Here is a 16470-nt window from a genome sequence, read left to right on the forward strand (position 1 = left end):
CTTGATAATCATCTTACATCTTTTCTTTTTTTTTCTTCCCTTCTCTCAATGTTTACTTCTTCCCTGACCTGTGTCTGTCAGACGTCTCAGCCAAGCCCTGGCGGTCAGTCTACATGCTGCAGTGACCAGTCCCCCATCAGCACCTATCCCAGCAGTGGAGTCCAGCTTGCTGTGAGCGCCGGACGCTCGCTAGGGGAGGGGCTGGAGGAGGACGAGGGGAAAGAGGAAAATGAAGAGGAGTTGGAGGAGGAGTGTGAGGGTGAGCCAGCCCCCATTATGGACTCTACAGTCTCCACAGCAACCGCGGCCATGCTGACCCTGCAGGCGAGGCGAAGTGTTGGCCGCCCCCTGCGCTGGATGGAGCACATCAAGATGGAGAGGCTGAAGCAGGTGAACGGAGTGCTGCCCAGGCTGGGGACCCTGTCCCCTACACCGCCCCCAAAAGGTTCCACACTACCCAACATCTTGGGGAAGGGTAAGTTTAACTTTTTAAGCCTTTTTTAAGTTTGATCTTAATCCTTGAATTTGTGGTCCAAGTGGAAACTTTTTTTCTGAATGCTCTTAAAATATTTTAAAGTTATAAACCTTAAGAAATTTGATAAAAGCACCTAGTATCCACACGTGGTTGGGCTCGTGTGGGCATTTGTACAGTTAAAAAGCACCTGTACACAGAAATGACTCATCAACCACAAATGTGTGTTCAAATCATGCTTTGAGAAATAAACTATCCTGAATTCCATCTTGCCCATTTCTGCTGAAACATTCAGGCAAAACAAATGCTTAAAATCCACTGTTCCGCTGGAAAATGGTATCAGAGCCATATCAAGCCGTATATCATATCAGACAAAATAGCATGTAACAGTGTTTCATGGCCAAATGCTGCCTGTCTACGGAAACATCTGTTTGAAGGATCTCATCGCACTTACACTTAATTTATTTGGCTTTTTCTCTCTCATCCCTCTGTAATCTCCCTTTCAAAACATAATATCCTTGTTTACGGTCCAAACTTTCCTCATTGCTTTTTCTCCGTCTGCGTTTCTCCCCAGGATCCTGTCTGGGCAGGCAGTGGGGGATTACTGCTCCTCAGCCACCTGCTCATATTGAGCTGAGCAGCACAGAGCTAACAGTGCTCAATTTGCTCCGAGACCGGCGTGACAGCAGTGGTAGCGCCACCAGTTCAGCGTACCTGAGCAGCAGTCGGCGCTCCTCAGGCATCTCCCCCTGCTTCTCCAGTCGACGCTCCAGCCAGGCTTCCCAAAGTGAGGGAACAATGGCAGCCGCCCACCACCGCCGCCACCACAACCTCAGCTCCACCGACTCTTACGACCCCATCTCCACTGATGCCTCCCGCCGGTCTAGTGAGGCGAGTCACTATGGAGGTGGGACAGGAGGAGGGGGTGGAGGGATATTCCTAGGTGGGGGCTGTGGAGGAATAGGAGGAGTAGGTATGGGAGGAGGGGGGGGTTCACGGGGGATGCTCACTTTAACCCCAGCTCAGCACTACCACCTGAAAGCCAAGTATGCAGCAGCAACTGGCGGCCCACCTCCCACGCCTCTTCCCAATATGGAGCGCATGAGCTTGAAGACTCGCATGGCCATGATGGATGATGGTGGTAGCAACCACTCTTTGCCGCCTCTAGTCCGGCCACATTGCTGCAGTGATGCCACCAATGGGTACACTAATGGGTGTATAGGACATGCAGGTCACAGGAGGAGGGTCCTCTATCCTGGCGAGGGACCACTGAATGGAAACCGGAGGGCCAGTGACCCAGTGCGGACGCAGGCCCATGACATTGGCGGCCTGCCGCCAGTGCAACGCTACAACAGCCTTAACAATCTCCACCCTCTTCCACCTCTGTCTCATTATTCTACACCTGAAACACGCAGCTTTAGCCTACAAAACTACACACGTTCAGAAGGCAACTTGCAGAGAGGCCTGCAGCACTCACCGTATACTCCTAGTATCGCAGAACACGCAGCCTTAGAAGCTCTGGCCATGGAGGATGAGGCTGGCCTGTTGCTTGGAGATGAGGATATGTTACCAGATGACCTGGTGCAGTATCTCCACTCCCAGGCTCAGGTGGATGGTGGCTCCTACATGCACATTGAGGACCAAATAGCTGCTAGCCAAAGGGACAGCTCCCATCCATCTATAGAGGAGGTAGAACTGATTCAGACTTCAGGGTTGAATATGGCCTTCCCTGGGTCCCACAGTCTTCAGCAGATAGCAGAGCGGACAAGCCCGAGTAAGCTTCCCATCCAGTGGAATGAAGTGAGCTCCGGAAGTGCTGACAGGTCTCCTCAGAGGGAACAAAACCACCAAACACAGTGTGGAAGGTGGTCGGGCGCAGAACATGGACCAGTATCTGCGCCTTTTGGCAGGTTTGGAAACATGGTGGTTCAGCAGCAAGTGCCCCTTGATTTCCAGAACAGTTGTGCGCAGGCTAATCAGCCTCAAAGTGCTTGTTGTGTCAACCCTGTGGTGAAGGTAGAGGCATTGCCTAACTCCTGCATGGAGATGAGAGGTACTGGTCACAACTCTACAAACACCTTTGGAAGGCCTCTGGACTTCCCACAGATCATCGACCCTCTTACGCAGGCCTCCAATGGACCTCAAAAACAGAGCCACTTCCAGCAGAACCACAACAGTAACACCTCTTGCCAGATCGGGAACAACCTAATCCTTAGCAGGGCCTCTATGGACAATCTCCCCAGTCTCTCCCAGGGAACTGCTCTTCATCACACTCGGCAGGTCCATATCCCTCGCCCACCGAACGGTTACAGGAACTCGGTCAGGACCCAGCAGTACCTCAATCCAGAGAACTCTGGTGAAATCCAGGCTAGTCTCAACCAGCAGCAACAACTGCAGAGAAGTGGGGACCACTGTTCCCTTGTGCATCAGGTATCTGGGCTGAAACTGGAGGGCCCAGACCATGGATACTTAGAGCAGGGCTTTGGTGACTGCCTCTCTTATGAACCAGCGGATCTGAAGGCCTCCTCGTTCCCTGTCCTGGAGGACCAGTGTTTGCTTGACTCAATGGCTGAGTCTGTGGGACAAGGTGGTGGCAGTGGCAGTGGGAACTCAGCTGCCCTTCTCTCCCCTGGTACAGACCAGGTGACCAGCACAGTGGATGGCAATGTGCCTGGTATATTAGATGAGGGGGTAAGTCTGGACTTTGGTGCCATGCTGGAGGATGGCTATGACCAGGGTAGCCTGGTCTCAGGGGTGTTGAGTCCTTCCATCTTCCATGGTCTGTCCAGGACCTCATCACGTCTGACCACACCTCGAGCATCTGCGACCTTCCACAGTGTGGCCCCCGGCCTCAACAACATGGCGATCGGCGACATGAGCTCTCTCCTCACCACACTGGCTGAAGAGAGCAAGTTCCTGGCTATCATGCAGTAGCTGCTTTCTCCCTCTCTGCTTTCTCCTCCCTTAGGAAAAATGGAAAAAAAAGGAAGAGAAAAACTCTGGTGTATGTGAAGATTAAGACCAAAGTGGCAATTATGAGAACTTTATTATGTACTTAAAGTGTTCTGGAACAGGCAGTTGACAAACCCATTTATTTTGTAAAAATGTCATCCCTTACAGAAATGGGATGTGTCCAAATGATGTATAGATAAATAGTTATATTCCTTTTCTGGAATGTAGTCTATTTTTGGAAGCTCTTCTCTTTGTATTTCCATGTGATGGTGAGAAAAAGATCACTCCTTTAAAACAGTATTCTGTGTATTGTCACTGTTTTTGCTGTACACACTGTCGGTAAAAATGCATGTATTCAAGGTTAAACATGAACACTGTCTATATACAGTAAGTACATAGACGAGCCCTTGTGCCAAGTATCTACCCTTCTGATCCCACAGGTACAAAAGCCGCTAAATCCATTCTTGTTACAGCAGGTCAGACATGGGTCATAAATGAACAGGCCCTGGTGATATATATCATAGGTTTTTAATAAGTGGTGTATTTACATTTGTTGTCATTTTGTTTGTATGTTACTTTTGTGAATCTGTAAATGTTTCAGTGCTTCTACCAAGTTTTACCAATCGGTGTTTTTGTTGAGAGTAACTGCGGTATGGTATGGAACACATCCAAGTCTTCAAAGCACCGTAGATAGTCGTCCCCTTGATATCTAAATGGCTTGATTTAGTTAGTCTGGCAAGGTACTCACAAGTGTATATAACAGTGTTTTTATATTCTGTTTGTGATAATCTGATTATTGACGTTGGATTGCACGGTTGTTCGGAGCTGATATGAAAATGAACATTTTCTCCTTGATGATCAAAGGTCCCATTTGGTGCGTTATGTACTTCATGTTTTAAATCTGTCTTAATGACCAACATTGGTCCACAGCACATTAATTTCCCTCTCATAATGATAAATGCTGTAAAGTGATGTGTTTTGTTTGATAGGAAATCATCTGTATTGTTTTCTCCAAAGCTCTTAAATTCAGAATGCGTACTGCCATCAAGTATTGCAATGACTTTGTCAACAGTGTTAGTATTGCCTTGCAGTCTTATGTGACTGAACACAGAATATTGAGTAGTTTACCTTTTATTCAGCATCAAAGCATTGAGGTACAAATTGTTTTATTGTTTTTTGGTACTTCTGTCATTTTTGTAGCTGTGCATTGATGGTGTTCTTTTTTCTTCAAAGAAGTAGAAATCATTTCCTTTGAAAGAAGGAAATTACATTGAGGTATGTGCCTTATACGTACAGTATCTGCCTGTCGGTAAAGAGAAAGATCACTGCCAATCTTCCATTGTGAATTATGAAAAAATGAAAAAATAATAAACATGTAAAGTGTCTTGTGAGACCTGAAAAAAAGATAAAATGACAGAACATTTATATAAGAAAAGTCAGACTATCAGAAAAGTTAAGATTTGCGAAATGCATTCTGCTTTTCTTTGATTTTGTTTTTTTTAAGTTTTCACATTTTAATGTGCTCTTTTATATATAATGTGTAAATACAGTACTCTTTCTGTAGGTTTAGCAGAGGAAATGGGGAGTATCCTGGGGCCAATAAAGAATTGACTTTGAAAGCAGGGATTCCCAGGCCCTGGGTAGAGGCCAGACAGATCTGGCTCAGAGCGGAGCTTTAAGTGCCCAGCACTGCCCCTCCGCCAGAAGAGCCACTTTGCTCTTTTATAACTGACTACAAATGTTTGTATGGTTTTAATAAAAATGAGAAAAGAAATTAAAAAGAATATATATTTTAAGTCTCTTTTCTTCTTCATATTGCTGATCATATATGAAAAGTACTGGTTTGAGGTATGGTTTTGTTTCTATGGAGACAACCCAACATAGAGGATAAACAGAAGACCTACTTCTGTAGTTGTGCACACACTTCTTATATTACTATAAATCAAACCACATATTAAGAAACCATGTTTTGCAACTTGATAAGGTCAGATAATAAAGATTAAGGGGGATGTTACTTTACATTTTTGTTTGGTATATAGTCATTAAAAAAGTTCCAAGATCAGTCACCGTGAGGGACTTCATTCAGAGAATATCTAGTGCTTCTGATGCCCTCTTCTGATCATATCAAGAAATTACAGCTGCATCATAAGGGATGGGCTATTCAGTGCTTGACTTCCATCCTCATGAATTTGATAGCGTGATTATAAATTACTTTTTTGTTACATATTCACATTAAAAGCCCTCGTCTGTGTTGAGATTAAAGCCAGTAGGTGTTAGTATCCCTGCTTCTTCACACTGACATCTTTACCAGTGGTTTCACCACGAGGTATTTACAGGCTGACAGCCCATCAGCTCGTATCAGAAGTCCTTTCAGTGCACTTCATGCAAGCAAAGTGCTCTTGCACCATTGCCTAAAATTCCAGACTGAAAAATGGGAATCTTTACAAAGAAAGTCTCCCATTATGCTTTTTAGCAGCTCAACACAAGTGCAATCATGTGACGGAAATGAAGGGCAGCGTGAAGACTTTCTCCTGCATGAGAGCTGTAAATTGTACCAACTGGATACAAGATAGACCGTTTTTACTTTCGATGCACTGAGGGTGCAGCAATATCCTCTTTCACTCTCTCGCCATCTTCAGACTGCACTTAGTGAGGTACAAGGATAAAAAAAAAAAGAAAAAGTAAAAGACCATTTTTGGACAGCTAAAATTCAGTTGTGGAATCTGTCCATGTTCCTTTACTGTTTCGCTTCCTATCCAACACTTCTAAATGTATATGATAAACAGGATGCACAGGACATGTCGTTCATCATGCCAACATGTCGGGGATAAAATGAAGAAAGGGGGGTTTGTATACAATAGGAAACATTTTATTACTAAAAAGTTGTCATATACTGAAGGTGCTCTTTCAGCAGTGTTCCCACAACTATTCTTTATTGAAATCACAAGATTGTTTTTATTACCACGTAATGGAAAAAAACAAATTGATCACACATGAAATGACAGTAACTATGGACTATATACAACAATAGGAGAGGAGGGTCACAGGTGTGGCTTCAATAGGCCCGCATTTGTTGGGTGTTTTAACACACTAGGCTCATACAGGAGGCACTTGAATGTGAGAGCCTTAAGAGCCAGGACCTAGCCAGAGTGCTGGAGGGGGAGGAAGGTAAAAAACATGGAAATGTCCAGCAAAAGAAAACAATGACTACCTGCTTTGACAAAAAAAAAAATCTTGTTCAAGGAGTACATAATATGCATCTATTCCTTCAGCTCAGACCTCAAGGCCTGAAGAATTGGTTGGGGGGGGAGGTTGCCGTCACATGTGGGACACTGATGCTGTATACAGAGCATTTACACGGGCCTGCACCACAGAAATCTAGAGCACAAAGGGTGCACATTCAAAAGCATGCATCGCCTCACGATGAGAATTGTGGTTAAAAAAGGAATCGATGTATTTAGTCACCTGCAACTACGACAAAACTCAACCGTCTGCTGCTTGAGATTGTTAATGCAATAGACATACAGTATTTACAGGAATTATATTTTTTCTTTTTAAACATCTGTCACTCCAATGCCAGTTAAATAAAAAAAAAAACAGTCCATAACTGCATTGCCGGGTATGAGGGGGGAAGTTTACAATGATGAATCGCAAAATCAATGTCTTCAAGAATGGCTACCATTTCAATGATCTATTTACAATAAAACAAAATGATGTATCCATAAACAAAATAGTTGAGGAAAAACAAAAATCCATGACATTCTTAATAGAAGTCTGTGGGTTGGCTGCTTCACTGCAGAGTTCCTGTCAGAGCTGGTTTAGTGGTTGGTTCCGTGTCTGCTCTGGGACTGTGTGGCGTTCAGGGTGTCAGATCTTCTCCTGCATAAAGGGGTGCTGCAGGGCCTGGTTGATACTGATGCGTTTGGCTGGGTCCAGCATCAGGGTGCTATCCAGCAGGTCCTTCAGCTGCATCACTTTCTTCCTCTGGTCCTCAGGCAGACGCTGGCCTCCTATCATGTCTACCAGCAGGTCTTTGGTGGGGTTGATGGTGCTCATCACAGTCACCTTCTCCTGATGGTGCAGAGAAAGGGAGCAATGACAGGAGATGTCAAGTGGAATCAATGATTAACACACATTTTCAGTATGTATCAAATACTCTTTGTAAGATCTGAACAGTAATAAACTAACATTTTCTACTTAATAGAAAACATTTATCAGCTGAAAATGTGCTGTAGATGAAATAGAAAACAACTTACCCTTTCTGTCACTTTGTCTACTTCAATGTACAGGAAGTTTAAATTCTGATCGAAGTGCTGGTCTTTGAACGAGCCTTTACGGATCATCTAAGGAAAGAAAACGCGATATTGCATCAGCCGTTGCTTCTTGAACACGGCATGGAACGGCAACACAACTCATTTCAACTAGGAAAGGGAAACCATAACCGAATGAACTGGAAATTATATGATGCAATTTTACCTTGTTGGGCATCTTGCCCTTGAGGTCCATCGCTAGTTTGATCATGTGGTTGTTGGAAGATCCAGGAAACAGGATTTTGCCAGTGTAAAGCTCATGTAAAGTGCAGCCAACAGACCACATGTCAATTCCCATAGTCGTACGGCTTTCCTATGACTGAGACGGAAAGAAATTGTGAGCCAGGTCCAGTTTGAAATACAACTGATTCATAGCGATTTATACAAAAAATGCAACTCACTGATTTCCGGAGCTCTGTAGAATCTGCTGACCAGGTACGGTGTGATGTCGTTGTCAGAAACATGTGATGCAGAACCAAAGTCACACAGCTTCAAAATGGTCTTTGACTCATTCACCTTTTAAGGGCAAAAAAAAAAAAGTGTACACGCAAGATTATACCATATTCAGCGTTCCATGACCTGAATTAACTTGATTTTAAGATCAGGGATTTACACCATACCAGGATATTGTCTGGCTTGATGTCAGCATGGAGTATGTTGCATCTCTTGAGCAGCTTGAGGGCCAAGAAGAGCTGCTGACTGTAGGAACGCACAGCCTTGATGTGGAGCCCGACGTCTTTACCGTATTTCTTCAACACCTCGCGCAAATTCATACTATAGATGAGAATACAACAGGAAATTAGGAAACGAGTGCATCACATACATTCTAAAAACAGCAGTGGATATCAAATGATGAGAAGAATGGAGTAGCGTTTCCTTTTTCAGTACCTGAGAGGCTCAAATACCAGACAAAGATGCTGCTTGTGGTAGAAGTGCCTGAAGAGGCGAAGGCAGTGGAACTTGTCATCTGGGTCGGCATCATTCAGCCTCTTGAGGAATTCTAACTCCTTCAACCCGGTCTTCTGCCTGTTGACCAAGAAAATCATACACGTTGTTCATGAGTATTATGTTTCTAAGTATCTATACTTGTTTGGATATACTTTTTGACATTCATGGGGAAAAAACTTTTTAGAAAAAAGGGGATGACTCACATGAGCTCATTGTTTCGGATGATCTTGACTGCCACCTCCTGGCCGGCCCTGGCAGTGTCCCTGGCTCTGATCACGTTGCTGAATACACCCTGGCCAGTGTAGCCATAAACATCATAGCGCTTGTCTAGTGTCTCTCCGATATTCACCCCTAAATAACGACACAATTCACAAAGTTGGTAATAGCAGAAAAGCCGTTACTTCACTTACCATGTCCTCTCGGGACATTTTTGGCCTTTTAGTATGTCGATCATTTTGGTGTAAAAGCATACGGCATACATTTTGGCAAGGAGGTGAGTTTTTCTTTTTAAGCCCAGCTCCTATAATTATAATAAACTGTGTAGCCAAAATACAGACCACTTAAACCCACAATTTTGATCCAACGGCCATTACAGCATAAAACCATGCATTCTATTATATCAGGCTTCCCATCTAGAGCCCTGGTTTCAAAATTGTAGTTTTTACTATTTTCCACCAGATTGGAACCTTTTCTCATGTTTGTACTAAAGGAGCAAATGCATAATATTTTCCTGATTTGCTGCACAAAAAATTAAAATCCCCTAATTTAGTATACAGGAAATAATAAAAGGTTTCTTCAGAAAAACAAAGTAGCATTTAAAAGGGTTTAAATCAATGAATATTTGGTAGACTCGGTAAAAGTTGAAAATAATATTAATATATAGTATTTTAAGGGAGTTTTGGGAAGGGTTTATTCTTGTCTTTACGTTTTTTTAAAGTGACGCACACAGGTTAAACCAATCACATGTAGATGTGTGTGAGTAAAGCACTGTAATCACTACAAGGACAAGCCTTGACAAGAGACAATGCTTATATATTAAGTGGCAATGGTATATTTTCATGATATGAAGCAAGCAGTGATCAGCGGATCCACTGATACTGACAGAGTCCACGTCACAGGCTCGCCTGCAGACAACACCTGTATGAGAAAATAAAAGGATTGGGGAGCATTTACGGTAGTAGCCCTCAGCATCTGTCCAGTTGTCCCGGAGGTTGGGGTTCTCTTTGAAGTCCTTCCCTACACCTGCTGCTCTCATCCTGGCACTCTGCAAAACAAAAACGAGGTCAGTGGCTCACAACAGTTGCTGAGACTCTTCAAGTGTTTCCTATTATCACCTTATTCTCTGCTGAAACATCTTAAAAAGCCAGTGAGAATAACGAAGAAACTAAAACGCAGAGGAGAAGAGTGATGCTCGGATGCGCTTCAAAATTTGACATTTCATTTTCCTAAATCCTAACACGAAATACTCACATCAAAGTCGGCAGCAAACATGTCATCCGACTCTGTAAACATGTCGGGGGCTGAAGGCTTCTTTGGGTTGGCTCCTGAAACGAACAAAAAACAACAATACAACAGGATGAGATTCTAAGTCATCCACCATGTTGTAAAACAGAATATCTGGAACATGTATTTGATTCACATACTCTGCAGAGATCAAAACATGCTGCAGGTGGCAGAGACACCCACGCTTTGGATTACAAGCCAGCAACTGAATGAACACGACAGAAAGAAACAAAATTAAAATCCCTGCATCACACAACTCTGCATTTTTCACATAAATTAAGCCATTAAGCCGTTTTTTGTTTAGTATAGACCAGCATTCTTTGGTCAGTCGACGTCATCAGTGTGAAATAGGCCACAAGAACTGAAGGGAAGTGCAAATATTAATGCACTTTTATAGTTCAATGAATTTTTAAAAAAAAGGCAGGGCAAAAATGCCACCAATCAGCTTTTTCCTTTGTAATTTGGACTCGCTCCATATCTGCTAAACTGACCATGATTGAACCGGAGAAACGGCATTGTAGTTATAAAAAAAAAAAGCCATTACATGCCATTGCTTTCTATAAAAATCAAAGACAGAAAACTGAGGACAGACTATTCAAGGTGATTGCTATCCCTGATAGAGCTTTCAGCTGTTCGGGGTTGTGATCTCCATGTTCACAGAAGATTGTGCTATTCAGTGATGAAGGGGAGCCGATGCAGACCCACGTCTCTTTCTGCAGCTACATTTCAAAGATGTAAGTGATGGGTGAGGATGGAGGTAGGAAAGATTGCAATAATATGTAGTTAGCTGGGTCAAGCTAACCTCATTCTGCCACAGAGAGCAGATTCTAAACTACTTTTGTGCTTGGCGTATTCCTCTTCGCATTTTAACAAACTAATTTCAAGCCATACGTGAGTGCGATCATACGTCTGGCCAGCAGATATGGAGGCACTGATTGGTAATGGTGATGAGGAAAAAGTGTTGAGGGCAATGATGTGTCTGTGTGCGAGCCAATTTACACATACATCTGGATGAATTCCAGAGCATACATCACAATATTCCACAAGCCTCCACCAATATGTTTTGACAAATTAATTGCATGTTGACACTCGCAGTTAACTACGGAGCGCACACCTGACAGTGTTGTTCATTCAGTTGGCCTTGCATGCCAACAGATGCGATCACTTTGAGCAAGACATTACCGTCTTTCTCCTGGGCGATGAGGTTGTGCTTGGCTTTGATGCTGGCCTCGAAGGTGTTGAGATTCTCGCGCTCGTACTCCTTGACATCTGCGGCTACTCGCTCCAATATGTCATCGGGGGAGGGCGAGCGGCTGCGTGTGCTGCTCTGAGGGCTGCTGGGCTCTGACACCATGATGTCGTCATTGTCAACCTTGTATTTCTGTACAATGGCAGGAATTGAGTGTCCATAAGAATACATCTCACACATTGTAAGCAGTATGCATTAGTTGTGTCTTTGTTTCCAGGTAAACAGACCACCATACAATGAGCATAACTTATAGCTTCTTCACCAATATTAGACTGCAGCTAATCAAACAGCAGCTTCAGGATCAGAATAGATGTAAACAGACCTGGACAATGGCCAAGCGCTGCTGGCGGCGCTGTTCAATGAGAGCTTCTTCATCTACCTCCTCTCCATCAAAGTCCTCCAAACTGCAAACATGAACAAGGTTTTAAGAAATATTGATATGCACAAGTTTTACTCTTATTATTGCCTTGTTGATATTACAGGGAAACAGAAATCTTCTTTTACTCACACTTCTTCCCCTGAGGATTCCTGGTCGACTTTCATGCCCTCTGAAAGGCTGCCCTTGAACTTGTCCTCGTCTCTGGTGCGTCTTCTTCTCCGGTCTCGGTCGCGGGACATTGAGCGTCGGTACTGTCTGAGCCTACCGTACCGGTCCCTCTCCCCAGTCCTGCAAGGATGTCACGGAAGGATAGTTTATTACCTCGTTCATCATTCAACCTAAATAAAGTTTTGCTTGAGAGAAAGGCCAACGTTGCATTTCATTTGAGACGAATGTCAAGACCTGAATGAAAGTTGAGTAGAAAGTGCCATTACCTGTGTCCCAGTGGAGACCTGCTCCGTCTGCGGAGGGGAGAGCGGGAGCGTCGTCGTGGTGACATGGACCTCCGTCTTAGAGGTGAGCGACTCATCCTGCGGCGAGGGGCTAATCTGGGGCTGTTCTCTCGTGACCTATCTCTGCCTGGTCCTGCATCTGGCCGGGGGCGCTTCCTGTAGGAGCATCAGGGGTGGGGAGAGACGAGCTGAATGTGCACATTCCACATTGTAGTCATTTGAACTAAACAGTTACTGTGCAGATGAACCATCAGGGAAAGCCATCATAGCTGTATATTTCTCTTTTTAAAAGTTAAGCTCCTAGTTTTAATATCTATATTAATCTCTGTACACCTTTTAGAATCAGTCAGGCTATTATTCATTTGTGTGGCATTTTGACTCATGTGTCACAGTCAAATTATATATTACTATGAGAAGTTATAAAAGTCACAACCGCTCTGTTGACCAACCTCAGTGGTGAGTCTTGCCTGTCAGCATCCCTTCTCCTGGGGTCTGGCGAGCGGCTGCGCGCTCTCCTGGGGGGAGACCTTGGTCTGGATGGAGACTGGCTCTGTTTCGATATCCTTTCTGAGGCACTAGCTGCGGGGTGGTGGGCATCTCTGTGGCGAGGGGAAGCACTGCGTTTCCTCATGGGGCTGTGAGGTCCTCGTCTATGAGGGGAGCGGTTCTCTTTCCCCGACGAAGCGTCCTTGGATGGGGACATGGCTGGCCGCTTGTCCCTGTCAGCATCTGAGCGACTTGGTCGTTCTCGTCCAGGTGATCTGGACCGTCGGCCTGCTCTCTCCTGGTTCGGTCTGTCATCCCGCTGTGGAGACGAACGTTTCTCGGTGCGGCCGCCTTTCTGCTCTCCTCGCCATGCGGCGGGGGAGTTGGACTTCCTGGTTCTCTCTTTGGACCTATCAGTGCTGTCCGAATGCTTTCTGTCTTTCGACCTGCTTCTGCCGCGGCTTCTGTCTTTAACAGCTGTGTCCTTGGTGGTTTTGGTCACCTTGTCCTGCTTAGACTCCTTGGCCTGTCCTAGCCTGTCTGTAGACTTACTCCGACTACGACGCTTGGAGGCGGACTTACTGCCCTCTGTTGAGTCCCGTCTAGATTTCCCACCTTTTCCCCCTCTGGGTGATATGGGTTTACCTGAGCTGACCCTTTGACGCTGTTCTCCATTTCTGATCCTGGCCTCTCCATCCTCTTCAGATCCAGAGTTATAACCTTGAAGGATCAGGCCCATGCCTGACTGGACTTTGCCCTCCATCAACTGGCTGTCCAGCTCAGCTTTGATCATGGCCCTCTGTTTCTCCAAGTCCTCCAGCAAGGCCCTGTCATCCAGACTTGGATTTCCAGAGGAGGGAGAGGATTCAACCTTTCTGTGGCCGGCGGAGGCAAAGAGGGCAGCAGCCGCAGCAGCAGCAGCAGAGGGAGACGAGCCGTCTTTGCGTTTGTGTTTCCTGTGTTTGTGACGATGCTTGCGTTTACGGTCCTTGTCCTCGTCGGGGGCATGCTTGTGTTTTTTGTGCTTACTCCGATGCTTGTGTTTTTTCCTCTTGTGTTTCCCGCTGCTGCTGTGATGTTTGACTGCCTCTTCTGTCTTCTCGCCATTAGTCTCTGCCTCCTCCTAGGATGAGAAAATATATCAGGTTGACAACTCATTCAGGTGTAAGATCATCCCATTATTTAAATGTATAGATACGAACATAGCTGTAATACTTTCTCTTCAATTTTATGTGGTTGCACTCTTCTCTCTTGAATTACAATTTCATTTTTTACCAAATTTAGACTGCTTAAGTTAAAGTTAATTCAAACTAAATATAAGGTAGAAAGTTTGTATCAGAATCATGGCATCATACCACTGAGGATATTTAGGTCTTGCTGTTGTCCACCCCTACCTCTTCCTCCTCTTCTTCCTCCTCCTCTGACACGTCTCCGCTGTCCTCATTTCCACTTTTTTCATGGCTCTCCAGATCCTGCTTCCTGTTTAAAAGAGAAAAATCTTAAATATTGAGCACATAATATTACACAGTAGTGCACAATGATGATTGACAGAATTAATTGACAACAATTTAGTAAGAAACACTGGTCTGATGATAATCCAGATCTTATTAAGCGGGATCAGGCCATGACATAAAACAGCTTCTACACCAAAACTATACAGAATGAACAATTGATATAAAATTAAAAATGTGATGACTGTAATCCCCAGTTGTAGCCTTACAAAGGGCATAGAGCTCCAACAGAAGCTTTCTATAGTTGTCTCTCCTCCAGCACCAGTAACCATTGGCAACAACGACATTTAATATCATTTAAAAAAATCCCAACTTTTTGTAGGACTAACTGCGCTGCAAATCTTTTTACTAATCTTTAATTTTTTACATTGTTAAGCAGAAAGACCACTTAAATAAATATACTAAAAATAAATCATGTTTGCAGTGGTTTTATATACATTGCATTTCTTTATTAAAGAAAACACCATAGGAACGGCTGTCCTCTCATCCATTGGCAGACATTATGCCAATGTGTTGTGGAATAAATGTATAACATTATAGGTATTTTAACACGTTTAGATTTATGTTAACTCCATCACTAAGGCGGCAGTTTTTAGATCCCCACCGGCATAAGTTAGAGCGGTCAACATGAGGTAAACCATGGTTACGTAACGTGCTGAATTTAGCTATTAAACAACAGAAACACTATGCAGTAACGTTAAGAATAATGACCGCAACTTTTATTGAAATATCTGCTCATTTGACACATGGCAACCGCGCTTATTTGTCACCACGCACACGTCACTTGTTAGCTCTTACCGAGCACAACCGCCAAGACCATTTTCTCTCATTAGCGCGGATATGCTAACCGTTCTTAGCAAACTTATAGCTAGCTAGCCTTATCCTCGGGTAGCTCATAGCTATGCTAATTTACGTTACAGAAATGGTGCATGCGACCAAATACAAGTGTTTGACTGTATGTGGTATAATAGGTATATATTATGGAAGTAAATACACAACAATGTTGATGATGAACACGTATATATGTTATACGTTTAGCGAAACTTAATGCTAGGTGAGCTAAAGAACATTAGCTAGTTGGCTAAGAACGTTAGCCAGCCGTTGGTAAGCAATTTAGCTAACGATAGCCCCGGCAACAACGTGAAGCTGGTACTGCTAACCTCCGCAGCTACAACTTACAGAGCAGTTCCCGTTTGATTTCGGATGGGGACGGCACTTGCACCTTATTACCACAAACGTCTTATATTAAATTAAATGACTTACACGTGTTCGTTGCCATTATTCATTATTGTGGACGCGACGTCCATCTCAACGTCGGCCATTTTCCTCAGCTGAGGGGCCTTTTCTTCTTTGATGATTTTGACCACAAAAGTAAAATGATATTCAAATACTGATGTGCCCTCTGATGGGCTGGCGGCGCACTGCAATAAGGATTGGTGAACTGAAACGTGTCTGTTGTCCACCAGGGTGCATGTTTGTGTCATTTAAAAGTGTTCAGGATAATAAAGAAGATGACAGATAACATTGAAATTGTTCTAACTTTTGGTTTCTTAATAAATTATTCATGCTGGCCACATTGGACTTGAAAAAAATGCACATTCACAGATTATATGGATACATAAACACATAAACTATAGGCTACAGAGATCAGATTTGAGTTTTCACAGTTTCTCTGCATGCCTGCAGTGCTGTACAGTGTTAAACACAGAACTATCGCACCAGGAGCCTTGGGTGCAGTTTTTGAGAGACAGCCAGCCAAACAGGCTACCAAAAAATAGAGAGGAACAACAGCAAAGGGCGGGCTCTGGGAGGTTGTTCGCTTGTACCACAGGATGGTCCTGGAAGTCAATTAGTGGATCATGTGGTTTGGAGGGCCCCTGGTGCACCATAGGGTGCATGAGGAGGTTGTGCTCCTCACTGTGCTCCAAAATGTTACGAGTGCTTGATTTTAATATTTTCTCTCAGCATTGTTACAGCTGCTCATTTAGGAACATATCTTCTACAGAAACATGTATTTTAAGAGACTATAATCTTGAAGATGATATTTATTTTGCACTTTACAGCAGTTTTGACTGTATTTGTTGGTGTAGTTAAAAGTATAATGTGTAAAAGCACATGACTGCGTGGAGAGCAGATCTTTTAATTATGTTATACAGACTGTAACTTTACTTTAATGCTAGATTTCTAAGGAATTTATCTTGCAGCATA

General features: G+C 43.8%; 2 protein-coding genes across 2 annotated transcripts in view; one reads left to right on the forward strand and one right to left on the reverse strand.

Moving 5' to 3' along the window:
- Positions 1–5220, forward strand: part of gli3 (GLI family zinc finger 3) — an 86911-nt gene extending 81691 nt beyond the window's left edge. Inside the window, 2 exon segments of the mRNA XM_029458140.1 lie at positions 82–475; positions 1047–5220. Coding sequence (XP_029314000.1) covers positions 82–475; positions 1047–3406 — 2754 coding nt within the window. The 3' untranslated portion in view covers positions 3407–5220.
- Positions 5221–6271: 1051 nt separating this feature from the next.
- prpf4bb (pre-mRNA processing factor 4Bb) lies at positions 6272–15652 on the reverse strand. Its single transcript, XM_029458005.1, is given in 17 exon segments — positions 6272–7495; positions 7681–7767; positions 7901–8029; positions 8031–8053; positions 8136–8250; positions 8355–8508; positions 8623–8760; positions 8886–9033; positions 9856–9946; positions 10153–10226; positions 11368–11566; positions 11757–11838; positions 11943–12101; positions 12248–12421; positions 12715–13874; positions 14146–14230; positions 15526–15652. Coding segments are annotated over 17 exon segments (3081 nt in total). The 5' UTR covers positions 15585–15652; the 3' UTR covers positions 6272–7291.
- Between the last annotated feature and the right edge of the window lie 818 nt (positions 15653–16470).

Source organism: Cottoperca gobio, chromosome 20 (genome assembly GCF_900634415.1).
Source record: "Cottoperca gobio chromosome 20, fCotGob3.1, whole genome shotgun sequence".
Classification (NCBI taxonomy): Eukaryota; Metazoa; Chordata; class Actinopteri; order Perciformes; family Bovichtidae; genus Cottoperca; species Cottoperca gobio.